General features: G+C 45.2%; 1 protein-coding gene across 1 annotated transcript in view; it reads right to left on the bottom strand.

The window, feature by feature from the left end:
* Positions 1 to 4,318: 4,318 nt before the first annotated feature.
* The window catches only part of TRZ1 (tRNAse Z1), a 60,397-nt gene continuing 40,981 nt past the window's right edge, over positions 4,319 to 23,734 (bottom strand). Inside the window, exons 5-8 of the mRNA XM_086805975.1 lie at positions 5,726 to 5,839; positions 5,374 to 5,442; positions 4,816 to 4,890; positions 4,319 to 4,733 (exon numbers count right to left, since the gene is read on the bottom strand). Of these exons, the coding sequence (XP_086662101.1) occupies positions 4,659 to 4,733; positions 4,816 to 4,890; positions 5,374 to 5,442; positions 5,726 to 5,839 (333 nt within the window). The 3' untranslated portion in view covers positions 4,319 to 4,658. The remainder of the gene's footprint in view (positions 4,734 to 4,815; positions 4,891 to 5,373; positions 5,443 to 5,725; positions 5,840 to 23,734) is intronic.

The following is a 23,734-nucleotide window of genomic DNA, read 5'->3' as shown; positions in this document are numbered from 1 at the left end:
CTTCAACATAAAACCCATCAAGATTAAACCGAACCTGCAAACCTTGCTCAATCATCTGGCCAACTGAAACCAGATTCTTTATGTTCGGAACATGAAGTACATCTGCAAGGTACTTCACTTTGCCATCCTGCATAGACAATGGCACATCTCCAACATGGGCAATTGGATGAGCAGTGTCATCCCCTATTTCCACAAAACCTGGTTTTTCAAGGTTTTTCATCTCCTTGAACCACTCCCCATGACTTGTCATGTGGTTCGAAGCACCTGAATCAACGTACCATATATCATCTTTATGTGCTGCTTCAACATTTTCAGACATGGCATTAACGACATGCTGCATAACAAACAACCTTTCATTATCCTCATTGTTTCTGCTCGAGGATGCATAGTTGTTTTGTTGCAATTTTCCATTTTGCATGTCAGCCTGCTTATAACAATCTGCCTGCACATGTCCAGGCTTACCACAATAAAAGCATCCACGTGTATCATTATACTACTTTTGCCAATTTCCACGACCTCTTTGACTCCCCCTGCCTCTGAAGTGGCCTCTTCCACCTACGTGTTATTGTTGTTGTGAATTCTGGGACTACTGTTGTTGCTGTTGCTGGCCATAATTCTGATTACCTTTTCGGCCACCTCCTTGACCGCATCCACGGCCTCCTCTACCTCGTCCTCTTCCTGAACTTGTGTAGAAGGCCTGTTGCTCTGAACTGTTTTTGTTTTGTGAGACTGTTGATCTTCTCCCAAGCTCTTCTCTTCTATAATCAACATAGACACCAAATTTATGAAATTGGGAATGTTTTCTGGAGTCTGAATAGACGCCTTGAACGCCTTGTATTGTGGCCCGAGACCACGTAGACAGACTTCCACCTTATCATCATTACTACTGAAACACTAATAGATGCAAGGGATTCCACAATACCCTTTATCTTCAATGCATAATCATTCACAGACATACTCTTTTTCTCCACAGTATGAGATTCATTCTTCAACTGTATCTTTCATGCCTTGGTATTTGTTTCATAGAGTTTTACTAAGGTGTCCCACGCCTCCTTGGGGGACTTGGCATCCTGAATGTGCCCAATCATGGTGTCCTGTATACTGATAGAGAGCCAATACATAAATTTTCTGGCTCCTTGGTTCCAATCCTTGAACTCTTTCACATCTATAGCAGTCGGATTGATCTCCGGTATCTCCGGTGCCTCTTCATGCTCACCTTCTATGTAGTCCCAATAACCCTTTCCCATCAGGAAATTCGTCAACCTGAACCTCCAAGCATGGAAGTTGTTCTTATCAAGCTTCTCAGCAACAATCTGATTTATGCCATCATTTGATATCTTGCCAGACACACAAAATTACCAGAAACAGCACTTTGGTTTGTCTTGCATAAACTGCTGTATTTTCTGTAGCGGTATTGTACTACACTCAAATCAACCAGTGACCTCAATGTGCATACATACACCCAATGGCAACTGTTGACCTCCTTGCAGCACACACAGTGTCTACACAGCCAATCTGTCTTCCTGCAGTTCTTAAAACAAAGTTCTACGGAGAATCGATGACTTACCCCCACAGTGCTCGAAATCACCTGCTTTCTGAAAAACGGAGGTCCTGATGCGCCCGAAACGCGTATTCGGCCCAAAAAACTTTGTCTGATAGGACAGGACGCGTCCGACAGGACAATATAGTTATAGCTTTACTCCCGCGAAGAAAGCTCCTTAATCAGAGATCGTTTGCCGGTGCCTCCCGTAGAGCTCCCGACAAGGGTGTAGTCGCCAACACAAATAGGGAAGAGTAGTTGAAGCTCTTACCCTAGTACCGCTTCCTGTGCTTCTCTTGCTTGCAGCTCAACTCTCAGCATGAACTAGGCTCTGATACCATGAAAAGATGCAGGGGAGAAGAGAGCTTGAGCTCTTGCAAGCACACACACACTCACAAAGCCCTAATAGAGAACACACAAGGTGAGAGGTTAAAAATCTTCTTTTTCTTCACACAACACTCAACACACCATATACAAAGATAAGAGTATACTACATATGAAAGGTACTCAACCAAATACATACTAGGGTTCTCTATAGTGTGAACCCAACTAAATGAGCTGGCGCTATAACTATGCCAGTCTCTAGAATGGCTGTCACACAGCCTGTCATCCCACTAGCCGCATATCACCCATGATCTCACCAACCATGCCAGTGGTGTAAGTGTGGGGCCTATTCCCCAAGCGGATCATCAGTGTCCACCGCCTCACTAGATGAGCTCGATATCTCAACAGAGCTCTCGTCCAAACCGCTTTTAATGGTTATGATGTTGTCATCCTTGACAACAGTTCGTTCATTGAGGTCTTGTTCTTTTAGACTTGTAGTTCTAGTTCATTAGTCTTTTTAGGGGTTACTGTAGCCTTTGGAGCTTACACCTCTAGCTCTTTTGTTGCTTACTTCGAAGTGGAAGCCTAGGCTTTTTGCTTAGCCTTGGCTGCTACCCTTGTCTTAGCTTGGAGCCTTGTGATGGCATTAAGGAGGACCGTATGAATAAGTTCTCCTTATATGCTAACAAATTAGTGGTAGCATATGCTTTTGCCATGGGGATGATTATCACTCTGTTGGGATAATTGTTGTAAGCACCGTTGAATCCTCACTTATAACATGTGCCATCATAAGGAATTACATTAGGGTTTGACAGAGGAGTGCTTGGAGCACTTGGGGGATTTAGTGCAAGGTCTTTGTGATGGCACTCCACAATATGGTGTGGCCCTTTGCATTGGGGGTCTCACTCTTTGTTGCACCATGGCTTCGAAAAAAGAGAAAGTCTATGGATGAAGTATGTTCAAGATAATACCCATAGGGACTCCTCTTTTTGGTGAGTTTGTGTTTACTTCTGTCTTTAGATTTGATTTGATTTTTTTGGGTATCTAGTTGTGAGTTGTTTTTTATTAAGAGCAAGCATGCTAACAACTATACAACATGATAAGATCTTTGTAATGAAGGTAATCTCGTGCTTGACAAAGCACAAAAAGTACATAAAACATTGTTGTATATTATCCTTCACAAATAACATCCATATTGACATCGACAAATGTAGTGTGTCCCACTACAAACCTCTTGGCCAAGTACCATGCACAATGTCTAACAAAGACAGATTAGCACCATTAATTATACCACATAATTTTAATAAATTAGTTAACAATTATACCACAATTTTATTTTGAAACAACAAAGATGTTATGGTCAGAGTGCATTACAATCTTGACAAATGTAGTCAAGCTACTTGCTAGTATGTCTTCTTTTTCCTCTTACCTTTGCTCACCCCCACATAGAATTTGAGATGTTGAAGATTGCAATCCTCTTGTATTTTAGCTGTCTTGTTGGTTTGCCTCTTTGTCTCAATATCCCTAATATGCACAAGGCCATCCATCTCCACAATGATTCTCCAGAGAAGACACCACCACCCTACACTCAAGCATAGTATCCTCAAAAGAATAGGCTTTTGAGTCTTTTTGTTTTTGGCTTGTGTCTACACGCTTTGTGCCTGCAATCTCCTTTGGTTTGTGTGGATGCATACAAAAACAAAAAGACTCACGTTTATCTGAGAGAGAGAGCCACAAAAGGCCAAAATGGCCTACTATGAGACCCAAAAGTGAAGTGTAATAGAAGGCACCAAGAATGAAGTCCTAGTGTCCCACAAACACCATTGCAACAAGGCACTGAAATCTACTAGTGGGTCTGGACGTATTCTCTTTTTGCAAAGACTGCACGCTCACTTTGTATCCAAGGAAGATGATTACAAGCTGGCAGAGAAAGATGATGATGATAATATTTTCACATCCAGTGAAAGCCAAAAGCCATGCGCTGAAGTTGACATGTGGCCTTAGTTTTCTACTCTCCCCTTGCTTATAGGCTGGTCTAGCACTACTAGTATGTAACGTTTACATCATATTGAAAAGGCAGCAAACATTGTCAACATGTAGGTTTGCATACTTAATGGTGTCCATAATCTGCCTTGAGCCTTCTAGAGAGGAAGTATACTCTTACAATTAAATAGCATTTCGTTGATGTTTCTGAGATAACTCTAAGGAGTACTCAGAATGTATTACCAAGTAGTGGTGATATCACTAATATTTTAATTAGGGCATAAACATGGTCTGACGGCAGGATGCAATCATGTGAAAATGCAGAGTGTCATTATTACAGGGTTTTTCGGTGCAAGTACTTGGGTGTTTCAGTTTGCAATCCCCAGTTTTGGCGGTAAGCATTCATGTGGGATTGCAGACTCATTACTGCAGTTGTTATGCTCTTTATCAGCTGTCCCAAAACCTTCAACATGACTCAATAGTGTTACATTCTAAGAAAAGCCGAGGCCAAGCTGGGCAAACCATGGTCACAATTTGCTACCTTAAAGGAGCTGGACTCCAAGGAAAACTGCTGGGAAAACTCCTTTCAAACCTGAGTATCCCCTATTGCTTGGAGTTAAGCATCAGAATGTCCATACCAAATCCCATCATCTCATTGGTGCCTCATTTTTACATCATCCAAAAATCCAAATAATAAATTGCTGCCACGGTTTGATAAGATGACTTCTGAGTAGTACTGTGCGCCAAAACACACATTTACTGCTCTCATACACAAATATACAGCTCTGTGAGCCAAAAAGCTGGCATGTGATCAAAAACCTTCAAGCAAAGCAAATGCTCGCTCTTGTAGTCTTTTAGGAAGATTCTTTAAAGCCATTTGAATTTCCTGCAGCAATGCAAAAAACATGAGCAAGCAGCTCACAAAGTGGAAAAGATCATTACTTCGAAGCCCAGTTATCATGTCACACCTCAGTTCTATGCCTTGCTGAAAAATGAATGAAGAGAATGCCCTTGTTATGGAACCTGTCTGCAAGTGCAGCAACCTGCACAATGTCCATAGGAGGAGAATCGTCATATCCTGTTATTGATCAAACAATCACACTCCACAACTAAAACCATCTCGCTTAAGCAAACTCTGGTACTCTTTGCATGTTTGTGTGTGCGCGCGCGTGAGCCAGTTCATCATGAGAGCATTCTCAGGCCAAATGCCCTCATTTTGTGTGAGCCAACTCCTGCTTTCAATCAATATATGATCATGGTGAAAAGCAGGATCCTAAAGCAAGACAAATTATGGCGAAAAAAAAGACATGACGTTGCATACCTACCCCTGAGCCTAAGCCTTTGCATGGATGGCTACAACAACGAATATATAAGATGTTTAAGAAGAAAGATAAATTGCCTCAAATAGGTGGGTGTGACCGTATTCACAGGCATATTCACACCCCTGAGCCTAAGACTCAGAATAGCTTGTGCACAGATGGCAGCAAAAAGAGCACATGTGATAATTAAGAAGAAAGATACAGTACCTCAGATAGGTGGGTGTGACCATATTCGCGGGCATGTTCCACAGTCATGCTCTCATCAACAAAAGTAGCCTGTAACATGTATGAAACCAATTCACTATTTATATTTGTGCATGCATGGGTGTGTAGGTGCGTGCGTGCGAGTGGGTGGGTTGAGAGAGAGACTTATTGACATCTGCTGGATGCCAAGGTGGCCTATGAGACCAAAACAGTACTGTGTAGACAATCTGTAATAGGTGATGCGAAGGCATGCCCTAGAACTATTGATACAAAATGAAAATGAAAAATGATTTTGAGCACAAATGTCACATGTGGGGTGGGGGGGGGGGTGGGGGGTAGAGAGAGAGAGAGAGACCTCCATGATGAGGACCTTTGCATTCATAACATCTGAATTACTCTCGTCAACAATGAAGTCAGCCATGGTGTCACCCGTGAATGCTATCTCTGGAACCATGATTGTGTACGTAATCTGCTGGACAAGAACAGTCATAAGAGCATACATACCTCAACAAAGTCATCCTTTACTTTTGCCCATCATAAGAAACCGAAGCATAATATGTGCTCACTCCAATGTAAGTGTTGGTTCACATCATCATAAGCTGATCTTTTTCAAAAACCCAAAATCTATCATGGTGAAATGATCACAAGGTAGGTACGAAGGCATCAAGAGAGTAAGAAAAAGCATAAGGCACCCACATGGGATCTCTATGGCCTGTTGCATCTCTTTTACTCCCTTTGTGAAACATTTGCTTGGGGGTAGATCTGCTGGCTTGCTGCACATGGAGGGAGATATAGGACTGCTAGGGGTTGCTACCCTGCAAAACTCTAGACTCATGTCTCAAATGGGCCTTTTTTTACAAGCTTAGGCTGCCATGCAGCTGTCCAACCCGCCAGCCCTGTATGCTAAGGTTGACAGCCCAAAAATTAGAGGCCAGCCCATGGAAACACATATTTCTAGATTAATGTGTCTGAAATGCAACGAAACCTCTGGAACAAAAAAAAGTATCGCCTAATGTTTTTAAGGTAAAAAATTATGTTGCTTCACTCCTTGTGTCTATTTTCACCCATTCTGCAACCCGATTTGAGCCCTACTGCATGCTTGCGCAGCCATTTGCTCTTTCCTTCTCTCTTCTCCTTTCATACCTCCTTGCCAAAATAAATTTAATCTTCTCCCTTCATAGCTTTTTCCCATTTTCTTATCTCCTTCCTTCTACCTTCTCCTTCCCATTTGCTCCTTCAATTTTCTTCTCCCGTGCTCCCTTTTTTCCCCCCTTTCAATTTTCTCTAATTTGAACTCCCCTCTCTCCAAAACTTTCACTAAATCTGCAAAACCCCCCCAAATTAGATTTGGAGATTTCTAAAATTTCATTTTGATTTGGCAAATTTGAGACTGACTTCTATAAAGTATGAATAGATCGTTCAAATCAAGGCTAGAAGCCGGAACAAAAAATACTCATCCCAGAATGTATGGTGATTTCAACCAATCTGGGCACAAAGGTACCAAAAGAGTCCTGTGGGGGTAGATGAGAAAAAGACTCCTTGATCCCACTCGTATGTTATGGTTGTAGAGAAGAAAAGTGAACAGAAGAAAATTCAGCATCCATCTCTCGTGTGCTTGTCTACTCTTGTGTGTGTGCTTGTCTACTCTTTGCTTGCAAGGAGCTCAAGGTCATCTTCTTCCCCACACTCTTCTCATGGTATCAGAGCGCCAGTTTCTGTGAAGAGGTACGCAGGTAAAGGTAATTCCATCTCTTTCTCTCTTTGATTTTGGAGCATCACCGTTGGTAGCTATGAGAGCTACAGGAAGACAGGAAAGTCACTGTCTCAGATTGAGGCATCCTCTTGGGTGAAGGAAGAAGACCCTGTTGTATAAGGTTGACTTTGTTAACAGAAATTTTCACGGTTCAGGGCGTTTTGGCCCCATTATGGCTATACAAGGCACTCTGTGAAAGTGTCAATTTTGACTATGTTTGCCAAATTTTTGGTCGGAGTAAAGTTGTGGCAAAATTTTAGTTGCAGAACACTCTTTGCAAAGATTCTGAGATTTGCAAGTTGTTGCTGGATGTTGTAGGCATATGCTCACTTATGGTAGTGCTATGTGTGAATAGGGCTTAACCAAGGGCACTTTTTCCCATGTGGTTTTTCCCCTTGGATATCAAGTGTGAAAGAACACTCTACATAAAATATTTTGTACTTCTATATTATATGGATGTGGCACACATGCAAGGGTTGACTTGCACTTTGTGGATACCACACTTTTGGCTCTCTCTCTCTCTCTCTCTCTCTCTCTCTCTCTCTCTCATTTTCTGTGTGAGCTTCTCTATCCTGCACCTAACCCTAATGTGCAGGTTTGTGTGTGTGAGTGTGTGAGTCCAACACCAACAATTGGTATCAGAGCAGGGAGCTGGCCCTGGAATTCTGCCCCTGGAAGAAAACCTGCAGCAACGCTTGCAGAATTCCGTCGCCCTGGAAATTCCGTCCATCCGACAGTTCCGTCGCTGCCCCTTCTGGCCACCAGAAACCGGCAGCACTAGTGGGGAGCCCACCACCGCCGCTCAGCCCGCGGGCGGTTCCTCCCTCTCCAGCCGCGGCGGCGCTAGTGCGCCTAGAACCGTCGCCGCCCCAGAGCGCCTCGGTCGCTGCTCCATTCCGACCGACAACAGCCGCGCCGTCTGCTGCTCCGACCTCCGCACGTGCCCAGGCCGACGACTCAAGCCCGTTCCGGCCTCCCGGCGGCTTCCCTGCGACCTCCGTGCTCGCCCTACGCCTACCGCCTCCGCCTCGACCGTCTGCTCTGCCGTGTACGAGGACCCCGTGTGCTCCTCCTCGTCGACTCTCCGGCTCCGGTGGCTCCCTCCAACGGCTGCGCCTCCCTACTAGCCCGTCAACATATGCGCCTGTGTGCTCCCCGCCTAACGCCTGCGCCTCGCTGCTGGTCCGTCAACATTTGCGCCTGTCTGCTCCCCGCCTAACGCCTGCTTTACACGTGTTGCCCTTGCCTAAAGGTATTCTCTGTACACATTTTTGTTCAAACACAAATACAAATTTTACAGCCATTTCAGGGCAGGTCAGATTCAAACAAAATTCTGGGGAATTGCCAGAAGTTGCCCTCTGCCAGAAAAATTGTAGGTGGTACCATTCACTTTGTTTGGTTTGGAATTTGGGGGTTTTCAAAATTGAGGTCAAAATCAGCAAATTGAACCTCTTTCAGTTGGCAGAAATTTGGAGCTTTTGTGAAAATTGGCCAATTAAATGCACATGGGAGCAATTGGAGCGCATAAAAATTGGGGCTTTTCTGATTGGAGCATGTAATTGGGCATTACAGCTGTGATTTGTCGTGTATGTATACACATTGTGTGTAATTGGACAATTTGGTGCAGGTTTACACTTGCTTTGTTTTGCAGGCATACATTTGCACAAGACATTTGGTTGCCTGGCAGTGCACATTGGTGCTTGGTTTGCTTGCATGTATATTTTGTTGACATGGCACAGAATGCTACAGATGTATTTGGCGTGCTCACCCAGGAGGACAAGTTGGATGGATCTAACTACTCCCTCTGGAGTTTCATGATCCGTAATTTGCTGGTAGCCAAAGGGCTTTGGGGCATCGTGTGTGGTGATGACACACACCCACTTACCATACAGCCAGCCACACCTCAAAGGGGAGGTGCTCAAAGAGCTCCTGATGTAGAACCTGCTCCCACACAAGAGCAGAAGAGATGGGACTCTAGAGATGCACAGGCCATGTCATTGATAGCCCTTTCAGTGAAAAGGACTATTATTCCGCACATTCGTTCTTGCAAGACATCAAAGCTTGCATGGGACACATTGGAAGCAATGTATCAGGTACGCAACGAGGCAAGAGTTGCCTACTTGAAGAGGCAATTGGATCTTCTTTCTATGGATGAGGGTGACTCCATGGCAGATCATCTCACCAAAGTGAAAGATTTGCAGGAACAATTGCATTGATGAGGTTATCCCAGACAGACAGATGGTCACTCTTCACCACCTTCCTACTTGGGCTTTCACACCTCTCTCAACCTCTCAATGAGAGGAGGTGGTGATCCCGTCACTTTTGAAGAGCTGGTGGGTTTACTCTTGCAAGAAGAGCAAACAAGAGCAAACTTATCAAGCAACCGTGGTGGAGACAAGGCATTTACAGCCAAGGATAAGGGTAAAGCAAAGAGCTTTAAGCATGGGGGACAACAGTCTAGCAAGGCTGGTCATGGATAGCCCTCTTCTGGTGGTGAAAAGTTTGACAAAGGGGATGCAAACAAGCCCAAAAAGAAGGACAAATGTCACTACTGCCATAAGCCTGGACACTACATCAGTGAATGTAGGAAGCGGATTGCAAAAGAGAAAAGGAAAGAAGCAGGCAATGCAGTAGCAGACTCTTCTGATGACAAAGCACAACAATCAGCTAATGTAATCCAAGAAGAGTACACTTTTTTGGTCACATGCACTAGTGGCACACCAAGTGCTTCAGACACTGATATGTCTTGCATTGCATCTGACAGACAGAATGCATCATGGTATTTTGATAGTGGTGCTTCGAGCCACATCACTTCATGCAAAGATGTATTTCAGCACTTGGTTTATGCTTCAAATGGCCGCACTGTATCATGTGCAGATTATACCACATATCCAGTAAAGGGAATTGGAAATGTCATACTTATTGCAGCCAATGGTGCCAATATATGTATGAAAAATGTATTGTATGTTCCAGGGATAAAGAAAAATCTGCTCTCCGTCTCAGCCATAAACGACCAAGGTTTAAAGGTTGAATTTGAAGATGGGAAGTGCTTGGTAAAAGACCCATCAAAGGGTTATGAAATAGTCACTTCTGGAACACGATACAAAGACTTGTATAAGCTGGACAGCTATGACAAGCGTACTTATGATGCAAATACAGTGGTTGCCCACTCTCCTGCTATATGCATGATGCAGAGCTATGGCATGCTCGTTTTGGGCATGTAAATTTTTGGAGTTGATAATATGCCGCCTCTTGAGTCTCCACCAAGACATGTATGTGAGGGGTGTATTTTGGGAAAGATGCAACGAAAACCATTCCCCAAAGATGGAGCTGTTAGAGCTGAAAGTAAATTACAGCTCATACATAGTGATGTATGTGGTCCAATGCGGACACCATCCATAGGGGGGCATCTTTACTTCGTCACATTCATTGATGACTACTCCAGGTTTGCTTGGGCTTACCCCTTGAAAGCGAAAGCAGATGTGTTTACATGCTTTCGACACTTTGTAGTAATGGCTGAAAATATGTGTGGATGTAAAGTCCAAACACTCCACTCAGATAGAGATAGGGAATATATGTCAAATGCATTCAAGGATTATATGCTTCGAAAGGGCATTAAACACCAATGTACTGTGCCTTATACACCGCAGCAGAATGGTGTAGTTGAAAGGAAAAATAGATCTCTCATGGAGATGGCAAGATGCATGGTGAAAGCACAAAAGTTGCCTTACAAATTTTGGATGGAAGCTATAATGTGTGCAACTCATGTGTTGAACAGGTGTCCAACAAAAGCTTTAAAAACCATAACACCATTTGAGGCTTGGTATAGCCGAAAGCCAACAGTGGACTATATGCGTACATTTGGGTGTTTGGCATATGCACATGTGCGAGAACAACTCCGAACAAAGCTAGATGACAAAGCAATTAAATGCATTTTTGTGGGCTACAACAATGAGAGCAAAGGATACCGTCTTTATAATCCAACTACACGAAGGATTTTTGTCAGTAGAGATGTGGTATTTGCTGAAAATTCAGAACAGCCCATGTACAGCTTGTATAAAAGCAATGATACAGGCATACAGGACATGTTTGATGGACTTTTACCCATTGCAATTAGGGGGGATTCAGATCAGCCAGCCCCAACACAAGAAAATCCTCATGTAGAACATGTGGAACAGCCAGCCATTCAGCCCCCTTCTATGGAAGAAGTGGAAGATCTTGTCAGGGAAGAGCAAACAGCCATACACACAACCAAGTCAGTGCCAAGATGGTTGCTGAAAACTTTGCAAGAAAGCAAACTTGCAGCTCCACTCACAGGTAGAACAAGGGCTAGTTCCAGCCATGCTTTGAATATACATCGTGGGGAGTCTGCATTAGCAATGGGTGGTCTCTTTGATTCAGAAGAGCCTTCTTCTTATGAAGAAGCACATGAGAATGAGCATTGGTTGCAAGCTATGCAAGCTGAAATTTCTTCTATCATGAAGAACAATACATGGGATCTTGTGGAATTGCCTAAAGGCAAGCATGTCATTGGAACAAAGTGGGTGTACAAAGTCAAAAGAAAGTCTGATGGTACTATTGACAGGTACAAAGCAAGACTTGTGGCTAAAGGCTACTCCCAAAAAAAGGGAATAGATTATGAAGAGACTTTTGCTCCTACTTCGAGAATGACCACAATAAGATCAGTGATTGCATTGGCTGCACATAAAGGATGGAAAGTGCATCAATTGGACATCAAAACTGCATTCTTAAATGGGGATTTACAGGAGGAAGTATATGTAAATCAGCCCATTGGTTTTGTAGTTCCTGGTGAGGAACATAAAGTATGCAGGTTACACAAAGCATTGTATGGGTTAAAGCAAGCTTCAAGAGCTTGGTATGATAAGATACATGCTCATCTAACCAGCCAAGGTTATGTGAATAGTCCAGCTGAAAGCACATTGTATGTGAAGAAAACCGATGCCGTTATTCTCATAGTCATCTTGTATGTAGATAACATGCTCATTACAGGTCCTAGCAAAGCACAAATTTCAGATTTGAAAGCTGAATTTGATATGTCAGATTTGGGGCCTTTACACTACTATCTCGGCATACAGTTTATGCTTACAGATGATGGCATTGTTATGCACCAAACTAAGTACATAAAAAGTTTGCTGAAAAGGTTTCACATGGATGAATGTAAGCCCATTTCTACTCCAGTAGAACTAGGTGTACGGCTTACTATGCATGATATTGGAGAGCCTTTTGAGGCCGGCATTTACAGCCAGGCAGTGGGATGTCTCATTTACTTGTGTGACACGAGGCCAGACATATCTTTTGGGGTGTCTTTGTTGAACAAATTCATGCACAGCCCAAGCACAAAGCATTGGCAAGCAGTCAAACGCATTTTTCGTTATCTTAGGGTACCCTGGATCTTGGTTTGTTCTATCCCAGGGGGGGCAGCTTGCAGCTTTATGCATACACTGATTCAGATTGGGCTGGTGATTATGATACCAGGCAATCCACCAGTGGGAATTGTTTTTTTCTTGGCAGTTCATGCATATCTTGGTTGAGTAAAAAGCAACCCACTATTGCCACATCTACTTGTGAGGCTGAGTACAGGGCAGTCTTCACAGCTACAGTAGATTGTGTATGGTTGAGGAGACTATTGGCTGATCTTCGTGAGTGTCAGCAGACACCCACCACCATTCTCACTGATAGCCAGAGTGCTATGGCCGTGGCACGAAATCCAGTATTTCATGCACGTACCAAGCACATTGAGATTCATTATCACTATGTCAGAGAGAGGCTACATGCAGGGGAGATTAGTTTATCTTACTGCCCTACACAGGATAATGTTGCAGATCTATTCACAAAGGCTTTACCTCGAGAAAAGTTTGAAGCTTTCCGCAAAGCTTTGGGCTTACTCTCATACCGAGAGGGATCTGCTACCTTGTACAGGTTCACACTTCCACTGCAGGGGGGATTTGTAGGCATATGCTCACTTATGGTAGTGCTATGTGTGAACAGGGCTTAACCAAGGGCACTTTTTTCCATGTGGTTTTTCCCCTTGGATATCAAGTGTGAAAGGACACTCTACATATAATATTTTGTACTTCTATATTATATGGATGTGGCACACATGCAAGGGTTGACTTGCACTTTGTGGATACCACACTTTTGGCTCTCTCTCTCTCTCTCTCTCTCTCTCTCTCTCTCTCTCTCGTTTTCTGTGTGTGAGCTTCTCTATCCTACACCTAACCCTAATGAGTGTGTGAGTCCAACACCAACAGATGTATGTTAGTGTGACCGTTCCTTATACATTTGCAGTATAATAAGTGTACGATACCGCTATGTTGAAGATTACAAAATTTGTTATTAAGTGCAGAAGTATTTGCAACCACTATTTGGTAAGTTGCTGGAGGTAATCATGTCTGACAGTCTATCTCAGATTGTAAGCGAGAAGCTGGATAAGAATAACTTCCAAGCATGGAAGTTCATGATGACCAATTTCCTAATGGAAAAAGGATATTGGAAGTTTATCATAGGTGTGAAGAAATTGCTGAATAAAATTCCACCCCACAGCAAGTGCAAGCATATAAAACATGGTATGAAAGAGCCAGAAAGGTGTTGTATTGGTTCACTATCAGTGTGACAAACTCTTTGATTGTGCATATACAGGATGCAACAACGCCTAAGGAGGCTTGGGACACCTTGGTGAAGGTGTACACTACAAACACTCAAGCTTAGAAGATGCATCTAAATCAAGAGCTGCATAATGTGACCTGAGAGAAGCTGAGCATAAATTGTTAGCACATTCATCCCCAGATTCTGCTCTTTTATGGTGCCCATTTGGTCCCCTTTTGCATGGCCCTTGCTTGTGGGCTAGCCACCCCTTTTTTACTATTTTTCTAGGATTTTTCCCAACCTTTCTGGCATTTACCAGTCGGCCATGTCCATCAGCTCTAGTCGACCTGTTTATCATCTCCAGTCGGCCAGCATTCCCTCACTATAAATAGTGGGTGCTGGCCTCTCTTGTATTATTCAATCTTGTACATATTTTGCTCCCTCACTTACGAGACTATCTGTGTCTCTTGCTTGGGACTGTTTTGCTTCAGTATATTCAGCATAGTTCTCTCCATCCATCTCTCTCTCTCTCTCTCTCTCTCTCTCTCTCTCTCTCTCTCTCTCTCTCTCTCTCTCTCTCTCCCGCTGCCTGCCTGCGCCCCCCCTCCTCTCTCTCTCTCTCTCGCTCTCTCTCCCGCTGCCTGCCTGCGCTCCCCCTCCCGCTGCTTGCCCGCTGCCTGTCTACCTGCGCCCCCCTTCGCTCTCTCTCCCGCTGCCTGCCCTTTGCCCCCCCCTTCGCTGCCTGTCTACCTGCGCCCCCCCTCCGGCTGCGTGCTTGCGCCCCCCTTCGCTCTCTCCCGCTGCCTGCCCTTCGCCCCCCCCTCACGTTGCCTGCCCTTCGCTCTCTCTCTACCCTCCCCCGTCTCTCTCTCCTGCGCATCTCTCAGGCGGAGACTACAACAGAGGATCAGGACCATACTACCACGGCATGGGAGACGTCCAGTCAGAGTACTCACCATGGAGGACATTGAGGATATCCGCCATCGACCGATGAGAGACATCTTTGGATAGTGATGTGTATGATGCTTACCTTTGTTGCTAGAGTTTTCCTCCCATATGTTATCCATTAGGAGCTCCTAGTACCGTACTTTTCCTCACAGTTATTTCAGTTTCAGTTAGTTGTTTTTAGCTTTTCTTACACAGACATTGTATCAGATCCACCAATTGTTGTAACCTTTTTGGTCTCATAGGTCATTTTGGCCTTTTGAAGACGTTAATATATCATTTCATTTCATTTCATTTCTCACTCCCCTCATCCCCGCCTGTGCGCCCTCTTGCCCGTCTGCACCCCGCCCTTTGTCCCCTCTCTCTCTCTCTCTCTCTCTCTCAGAGTTTCATCACACCGATTGGAGATTGAGACTGGCAGAGCAGCACGGATCCCCCGAGAGGAGAGGGTATGCAGATTGTGCAGAGAGGAGGTGGAGAGTGAGGAGCATTATGTATGCAGATGCAGAGCATATACAGCCATCAGAGAGAGATATCCCATTTTATTCAGAGAGCCACATTCCCTACGCCAGATCTTTGAGGCAGCAGACCAGCGCATACTGGGGAGATACATTCTAGACATACAGCGCCACAGAGAGACATTATTACAGGCTCAGACAGCTCCAGAGGGGGGGCGACAGACACAGATTACTACATTTTTTCAGAGATCCATACCCCTCCCAGCCCCTACACGGCAGGGAATTACTCTCCAGAGAGCAGAGACACTTAGAGCCTGCAGGAGACAGAGGACACCTGGCTTTCGGACACCACGCCTATACCAGAGAGAGATGACAGAGATCAGAGCTCAGTTTCACAGAGAGGGTGCGGAGCGACTGGCTCGCTTCAGAGCACACCCAGGCATGTTCTTCAGGGAGCTGTGGACACCCCCTTCACTGATGTATACCATTTTATACCCCCAGTATGGTACAGGATGGAGCTAGCTAGGTTGCATATCATGATTGTATACTCCATGCATATAGCTTTGCATTCTCCTAGTAATAGAGCTCCATCCCCTGCACACCCAGATTCAGCTTTTTTATTCAGTACTTTTTCATTTTGTTGGGATGACAGAGGATACCCCATACATGTACTCCGATTTGTCTCATAGGCCGAGTTCAGTCTTTTGGAAGACGTTAATAAAATCTTCTTCTCTCTCTCTCTCTCTCTCTCTCTCTCTCTCTCTCTCTCTCTCTCTGCTCGCCCCCCTTTGCTTCTGCGCCCTCTTGCACCCCGCCCTTCGTCCGTCTTTGCTCGCCCCCCTTCGCTTCTGCGCCGCCCTGCTTGGCCCGTTCACCCAGTCGCATTTCGCTGTTCGTCCGCCCTTTGTCCCCCCCCCCTCTCTCTCTCTCTCTCTCTCTCTCTCTCTCTCTCTCTCTCTCTCTCTCTCTCTCTCTCTCTCTCTCTCTCTCTCTCTCTCTCTCTCTCTCTCTCTTCGCTTCTGCGCCCTCTTGCACCCCGCCCTTCGTCCGTCTCTGCTCGCCCCCCTTCGCTTCTGCGCCGCCCTGCTTGGCCCGTTCACCCAGTCGCATTTCGCTGTTCGTCCGCCCTTTCTCTACCGACCCTTGCTCAGGCCCCCAAGGCAGCAACATAACTCTCCCCTGCACCTGTAGTAGCTGAGCATCTTGTAGGTCGCATTTTCTGAGTCTCCCCCAAAGGGGAGAGGGTACCCTTGAGGGGAGACTTGTTCCACCAACAGCCCTCTCCTTTATCAGCAGCAACACATGGGAAGTAAGAAGTCTTTTGCCTCAGTCACCGCTTCACGATTACCGCCCATTCCTCCACCCGTGAGCAAGCCGACACCATGGGAAGCCTACCTCATGCAAGAACTGAAGAAACTTCAGGGAGAATTAGCAGCACTGAAACACGAGACTATCAAGAAAGATGAACAAATCAACGAACTGAAAGTGCAAGTGCAAGCCATGAAGACGAAGCAAGAGGAAGCACGAGAAGGACCCATACCTACAACACTACAAACAGAAACGACAAACCATGTTTCAAAGGTAAATTCAGTTAACTCACAAGATTTTGTTAAAGAAGTCATATCAGCAGTCAAAGAAAAGGAACGAATGGAAAGTAACAAAAAGGTAATCAGAGTCGGTGGTCTTCCTCAAGGCTGGGATAGGGCAGACACAGCTCAAGAGCTTCGAGAAGACTACATATTAGATACAGATGTACTTACGGCACAACTGAGCAAAGTAGTCCCCTTCGTGGACTTAGGAGACCCTATCTCTATTATAGTAAAGGGTACACAGGCAAAAGTCTCCTATATGAACAACAATGAGAAAATAGCAGTGATGAAGCAAACAAGGTCTCTCCAAGGGACAAAGGTATGGATAGCTGATGAACTCACCCGCTACAACTCAAGAACAGATCGGCAGAGCTGAATAAAGTTAAAGAAGCAAGAAAGAATGGCAAATGGGCAATATACAGAGGAGGACAAGCAATCATTAAAGAATTCCGTACCCCACCGCCCTCAAGAGCAAATCCATCCATGGATGAATTATAGCTATTTTTATTTTGAACCTCAATTTCGAACTAGATGCAATAGAACCCATTGTAATTTAAACTATTAAGAGTCTTAAGAGTTCATTTTGAGTTTTTTTTTTTCAGTTTTATGCCTCTTTGGCATCGATACCCAGAGTGGAATGTAAATGGATGTACCTGATCTGTCCCATAGGTCGGATTCGGCCTCCCGTGGACGTTAATATAACTTTCTTTCTTTCTTTCTTTCTCTCTTGCACTCTCTGTTCAGCACATTCTAGTGCCACTCTGCTTCCGCTCTGTGCACTCTTTCATGGTATCATCGCTCCCGGTCTAGCAACCTCTTTGCTGCCCCAGATTCAGCCCTGTTTTCAGCACCTTCTCCTCTGCGTTTTTCTTCCAGATCCATAGCCTTTGCTGCTGCGTTTTCTGGACAGCACCCTGCTGGTCGCTTTTCCTTCAGATTGGCTTCATCAACTCAGCCATCAGGTACTTGTTGACCAGCGTTTTCTTTCCCACTTGGAGATTGGACAATAGGCGGCCTGTTTTCTACAGGACAGCAGCCTTTCTTTGCTGCGTTTTCCTCTCCAGTGGCCCTTTCCCTTTGCAGAGGGGGCTTGTAGTGTTGCAGGCTTTGGTGGCACTCTTGGTACCTGTGGAGGACACTTCTTCTTCAGAGTTTGTGCATTTTTTGAGATTGAGCCCAAGCTTTTGTGATGGCTGCACCGACTTCTCTGCATATGTTTGCTGAGTCTGCCAAGTTGGATGGTTCCAACTACACCCTATGGAAGGTGAAGGTGAAATCAGCCTTGCGTGGCGTGGATCTCTGGGATTGGCTTGTTACACCAGCCAATACCACCCCTCCCACCCTTGCTTCCGGTGGTGCGACTTAGGCACAGATCGATATTTGGCAATCGAATGATCGACACGTTTTCTCCTTTCTGATGTTGAACTATCAGGATGCTGTTCTCTCTCATGTGCGTACAACAGACGCTGCACATGAAGTTTGGAAGGCTTTTACAGATCTCTATGAGATTAAGTCTCCGGGTCGGATTTTGGCGTTGGAAAAGCAACTTATGAACTTATCAGTTTCTGCGTTTCCATCTTTATCTGCTTTCATCTCGAAGATGAAAGATCTCCAGGACGAGCTTGTTGTTTGTGGCAAGGACATCTCCACAGAGGATATGGCTATTCAGCTGCTCTCCAAACTTCCAGAGAGGTTTGATGCATACTTTCAGTCTTTGGTTTCTTCTCCTCGTCCTGTTCCAGTTACTTGGGAGGAAGTTCTCCCCTCCGTTATGCAGGTTGAGTCCCGCTTTGAGGAGCGGACTGGCACTTCTGGTGGCCCTGATGGAGCTTTGGCAACACGAGATAAAGGGAAGACTCAACAAAAGAAAGGAAAAGGGGATTCTGACAAGAACTCCAAGGATTCCGACAAGGATAAAGACAACAAATCTTCAAAGAATAAGGACATTGAATGTCATTATTGTGCCAAGAAGGGTCACAAGTCACCCCAATGTCACAAGAAGAAGCGTGATGAAGCAGCAAAGAACTCTTCCTCAACGGCGGTGTCTCAATCCAAGAAGGATGATGGCATTCTTCTCTTAGCACGTACTCGGCGTATACTTGCTCATGACTTCTCAGTCACGGTCTTGGATTGTTGATAGCGGTGCTACTGCTCATATGACACCCCATCGAGATTGGTTCTAGGACTTCACTGCCAAATCAGGCGAGATCACTCTGGGTGATTCTTCTTCTGTGCCTGTGCATGGTCATGGCACTATCCCCATCTTCCGTTCTGACTAGGACAAGAGGTACTTCTCTGACGTTCTGTATATTCCAGATTTGGCTTTTAACCTTTTGTCAGTGAGTGCCCTTACAGCTCAGGGTGCGGAGGTGATTTTTTCTCGTTATGAGATTACCATTCGTGATAAAGCAACTAGTAGCATCAGGGAGTCCAAGATAGTGGTCTCTACAAGTTGACTGCTCTGCTTTCTTCTGGTGCTTCTTCTGCTCTTTGGCATGCTCGGTTTGGCCATTTGAGCTATAAGCTTCTGCAGCGAGCTTCGAAGGATGGGTTGGTTTACCGACCATCAAGGCTCCGTCTTCTGCTTGTTCCTCTTGTTTACAGGGGAAGCGACACCGAGCCGCCTTTCCAAAGGAGGCGACACACAGATCTTCGACATCACTTGCTCTCATTCATGCAAACTTATGTGGTCCTATGAGTACCGCGTCTTTGAGTAAGGCGTTGTACATGCTTGTGATGGTGGATGATTTTACCAGATATACTTGGGCTTTCTTTCTGAAGACCAAGGATGAGACCTTTCATCACTTCTGTGATTGGAAAGCTGAGGTGGAAAAAGAGACCGGTCACTCGGTCAAGGCTCTCAGGACCGATGGAGGGGGTGAGTTCACTACCCAGGAGTTTCAGCAATACTGCAAGACACATGGCATTCGGAGACAGCTTACTACATCATATACTCCATCACAGAATGGAGTTGCCGAGAGGAAGAATAGGACCATTATGGAGATGGCCCGTGCTATGCTTGAGCATTCTTCATTACCTCGATGTTTCTGGGCTGAGGCGGCTTCCACTGCTGTCTACATTCAGAATAGGTCTCCTATTGCTGCTCTTCCCGACAAAACTCCATATGAGGCTTTCCATGGTGATAAGCCCTCCGTTGTTCATTTCCGGATATTTGGGTGTACAACGTATGTTCATGTGCCTAAGGAGCACCGCTCCAAGTTGGACTCGAAGTCTCAGCGCATGACTTTTCTTGGATACAGCACTGTGTCCAAGGCATATCGTCTTTATGATCCTCGGGCCGGTAAAGTTGTTGTGAGCCGTGATGTGGTGTTCGACAAGACTCCTACATCTTCAGAGGGGGGTGGTGAGCTTTTGCTTCCTTCACCTCCGTCTCCACCTCCTCCTCCTCCTCTTGCGCCCGTTGTTTCTGTTACACCTCGAGCTAAGGATACTCAGTCAGATGATGATGACCTTGCTCCTCCTCCGGCGAGTTCGAGCAGATCTGTACCTGGTTGGTATTATCAGACAGTTCGTGATTCTGGGTTGCGTGAGCTCCCTTCTGCTCCTCCGCCTGGTTCTCTTCGGCGTTCTTCCAGAGTTACAGAGAAACAAATTCATGAGGGCAACATGTTTGTTAATTATGCTCTTATGTCTACAATCATTAATGGTCCTTCTGATCCCACTTCTGTAGACGAGGCTCTTTCACATGAGCCTTGGTGTCATGCTATGTAGGCAGAGCTAGATGCTATCGAACGGAATGGCACTTGGATTTTGGTGCCTCGGCCTCTGCAGCGTAAGGTGATTGGTGTGCGTTGGATTTTCAAATCAAAGTTCCGAGCTGATGGCAGCTTGGACAAGCACAAGGTGAGGTTGGTTGCCAAGGGTTATGCTCAGCGCCCTGGTGTCAACTTTGATGAGACCTTCGCTCCGACAGCCCGGATGACTACCATTCGCACCGTTCTTGCACTTGCAGGACATCATAGATGGCCCGATTTCCAAATGGACGTCAAGTCGGCTTTCTTGAATGGAAATATTGTTTGGTATTTGTATTCATTTCATTGCTTATGGCAAATCTAGCAATCATAGCCCATAAAATATTGTGCCCAAAAAAAAAAACTCCAATAATATACTTGGTATTGAGAGGGGTGGGGGGGGGTCAGCCCAAATGTATTTTGTGCATATTTCAGTTTTCAGCTTTGTTTATGTTTTGTCATGTTTCCATTTCATTGAGTGTTTAAGTGATTATTATTTACGAGACAGTGGCCAATGCGTGCTCACACCCAATGGGGTGAATTACAAGAAGACCACTTTCTCGAACTCACGCCCTCCCCCTGGCCTCAACTACCCCATCAATATAGATCTACTTCACTCACCATGAAGACCCTCATTTGTCACATGCCCAACAGCCAATACAATGCACACAGCATCCTCTAACTATGTCAAATAGTCTACACATACCTCCAGCAAGCCCTCGCCACTGGAGACGCCACCATTCATACAATCCAAGTGGCTTTCCCGCAAGACATCTCCATCGACGAGACACAGTGCCTTTTTCAGAAGCCACAAGATGAAGAGGATGACCTTGAAGACTCCTCAGAAGGCAGGAAGGGCAAGGCCCAACCTTTAAGAGAAGAAGATCCGCAAGTCCATGACACATTGTTCTCGCAGTTTGGGCGACAAGCAAATCCCTAAGAGCAAAACCCAACCCCAACAATGAGCAATTCCAAAGCCACCCCATGAACTGCTCCACTCTGCCCAAACCGATACTCCAACCACAACCCTCTTGTCAATCGTTCAGCATCATCCTTCACAGGATTACTTGCTTCATCCATAGTTCAACCCCCTGTTAGAATTTATGCATCTCGGTGTTTTGGGACTGCATCATTTATTTGGTAATTTGTCCTGTGCCAGTCGGCCAGTCCTAGAGACAGTCGGCGAACTCTCACATGGACTATATAAGGAGTTCCCCCATTATTCACTAATCCATCCATTCCCTTGCACAAGTTCAACATTCTCTTGCTGGCCAATTGCCATTGTAAAGCTTCAAGCTAATATAAAAGGTGATCTTGTCCACAAGCTCTCTCTACTCTCTCGCTTGTCTTGTTTATGCTTCCGCCTGTGGATTCTCAATCACCCCCGTCCTCAAGCTTCTCCCTGGACTTCACCATCTCATCACCCCCATCCATGAGCTCTTAGTCTCATCGAATCATTCCATGAGGGGCTAGACCTCAATGACGCACCACCACCAACCACGCAAGAAGAAGCCAATGAAGACGATGGAAAGAACCCAAGGGTACCCTTGCCCGTCCAGGCGTGCGGAAGCCTTGCTGTACTGATCCACAGCCTTGAGCTTGATTAAGAACAAGATGCTGATTTAACATGATTAAGACAAAGGAGAGAGAAGAAGAGAGAGTTGGTCTCAGGGTTTTCTTCTATTAATATGGTACAAAAAGGTTATTGAATGGTTGTACATGATTAGACCCTTGGTCTACCCCCAAAGGGTGACCTCTAGCCCCTTCTACAGGATTAATGTTGACTTCTACTAGTGCAATGCTGAATGCACTGAATGTGATTGATGAAAATGATGGATAATGCTTATGTATATGTTGAGGTTGCTGGTTGGCCAGCTTTGAACATGAATATTCATGATATAATGCTTTAAATGCTGCGCTTTACTCAATGCTTTGCCCACACTTGCTTGGCCTTCACAATGATGCTACCGACTGTTGCTTGAGTCCCCTACTAGCTGCCGGCTGCATACTAGAGGCTGCCGATTGGGTACTCATGCCCTTCTTCATGATTATGAAGATGATGCTGATGCTGATGATGATGATGATGTTGATGCTAATGCTAATGCTAATGATGACACTAATGATATTGATGATCACTAATGATATTGATGATGTCCTACACTAATGATATTGATGATGATGTCCTACATGCTGTCTTAATTGCTATATTACTCGAGGACCATGTTGTTCATGCTAGAGATTAGCCATGGCACGGGCGTGCACATGACATCCCCTCCTGCTAAACTTGATGATGGGGTGGACACTATCATCCTTCCTCCCTAGACTAATGACTTCTGTCTTTCTACTTTGACTTTGATATTTTTGTCTAAACACCTTCCACTTCTGATCTCCACTTCCAAGTCTTGTTGAAGAATTGAGCAATTGTGCCTGCTATCCCTTACCCTTAACGGCAGTGGGTCACCTGCCAGAACTGATCATGCCTATTGCTAGGCCTTTGGAACTGATCTGAGAGCGGGCTTGCTCACTGCACCACCAGTATTCCTGCAGGGTCTCACCTTTCCATGCAGAAACAGCTGCACTATCTCGGGCAATGGCAGCAGCAGCATGATCTTGCGTGGAGAAAATATTACAAGAGCACCAGCGAACCTCAACACCAAGGGGGGTGAGGGTCTCTATAAGAACCGCAGTCTGGATGGTCATGTGCAGAGATCCAGTGATGCGTGCACCCTTCAGAGGCTGAGAGGGCCCAAACTCAGATCAGCATGCCATGAGACCGGGCATTTCAACTTCTACCTCTATTGCTAATCAATAAGCGAGACCCATATTGCTAGTAGTTTCAGCTCCTAAGGGGACTTTGCTTAGTGGCTGAGCCTGAATGCTTTGATACCAATGTTGCATGCGTAGAAGCCTTGTTGTACTGATCCATAGTTCTAATCTTAATTAAGAACAAGATGCTGATTCAAAATGATTAAAACAGAGGAGAGGAGAAGAGAGAGATAGTTGGTGTCATGGTTTTCTTGTATTAATATGGTTAAAAAAGGTTACTTAATGGTTGTACATGATTAGGCCCTTGGTCTACCCCCAAAGGGTGACCTCTAGCCCCTTCTACATGATTAATGTTGACTTCTACTACTGCAATGCTGAATGCGCTGAATGTGATTGATGCAAATAATGGATGATGTTTATATATATGCTGAGGTTGCTGGTCGGCCAGCAGATGCTGTTGTCGGCCAGCTTTGGACATGAATATTCATGATATGA

This window comes from Cibotium barometz, chromosome 12, assembly GCF_041138505.1.
Source record: "Cibotium barometz isolate CiBa-2024 chromosome 12, ASM4113850v1, whole genome shotgun sequence".
In the NCBI taxonomy this organism is placed as follows: domain Eukaryota; kingdom Viridiplantae; phylum Streptophyta; class Polypodiopsida; order Cyatheales; family Cibotiaceae; genus Cibotium; species Cibotium barometz.
This window is presented reverse-complemented; position numbering and strand designations above follow the sequence as displayed.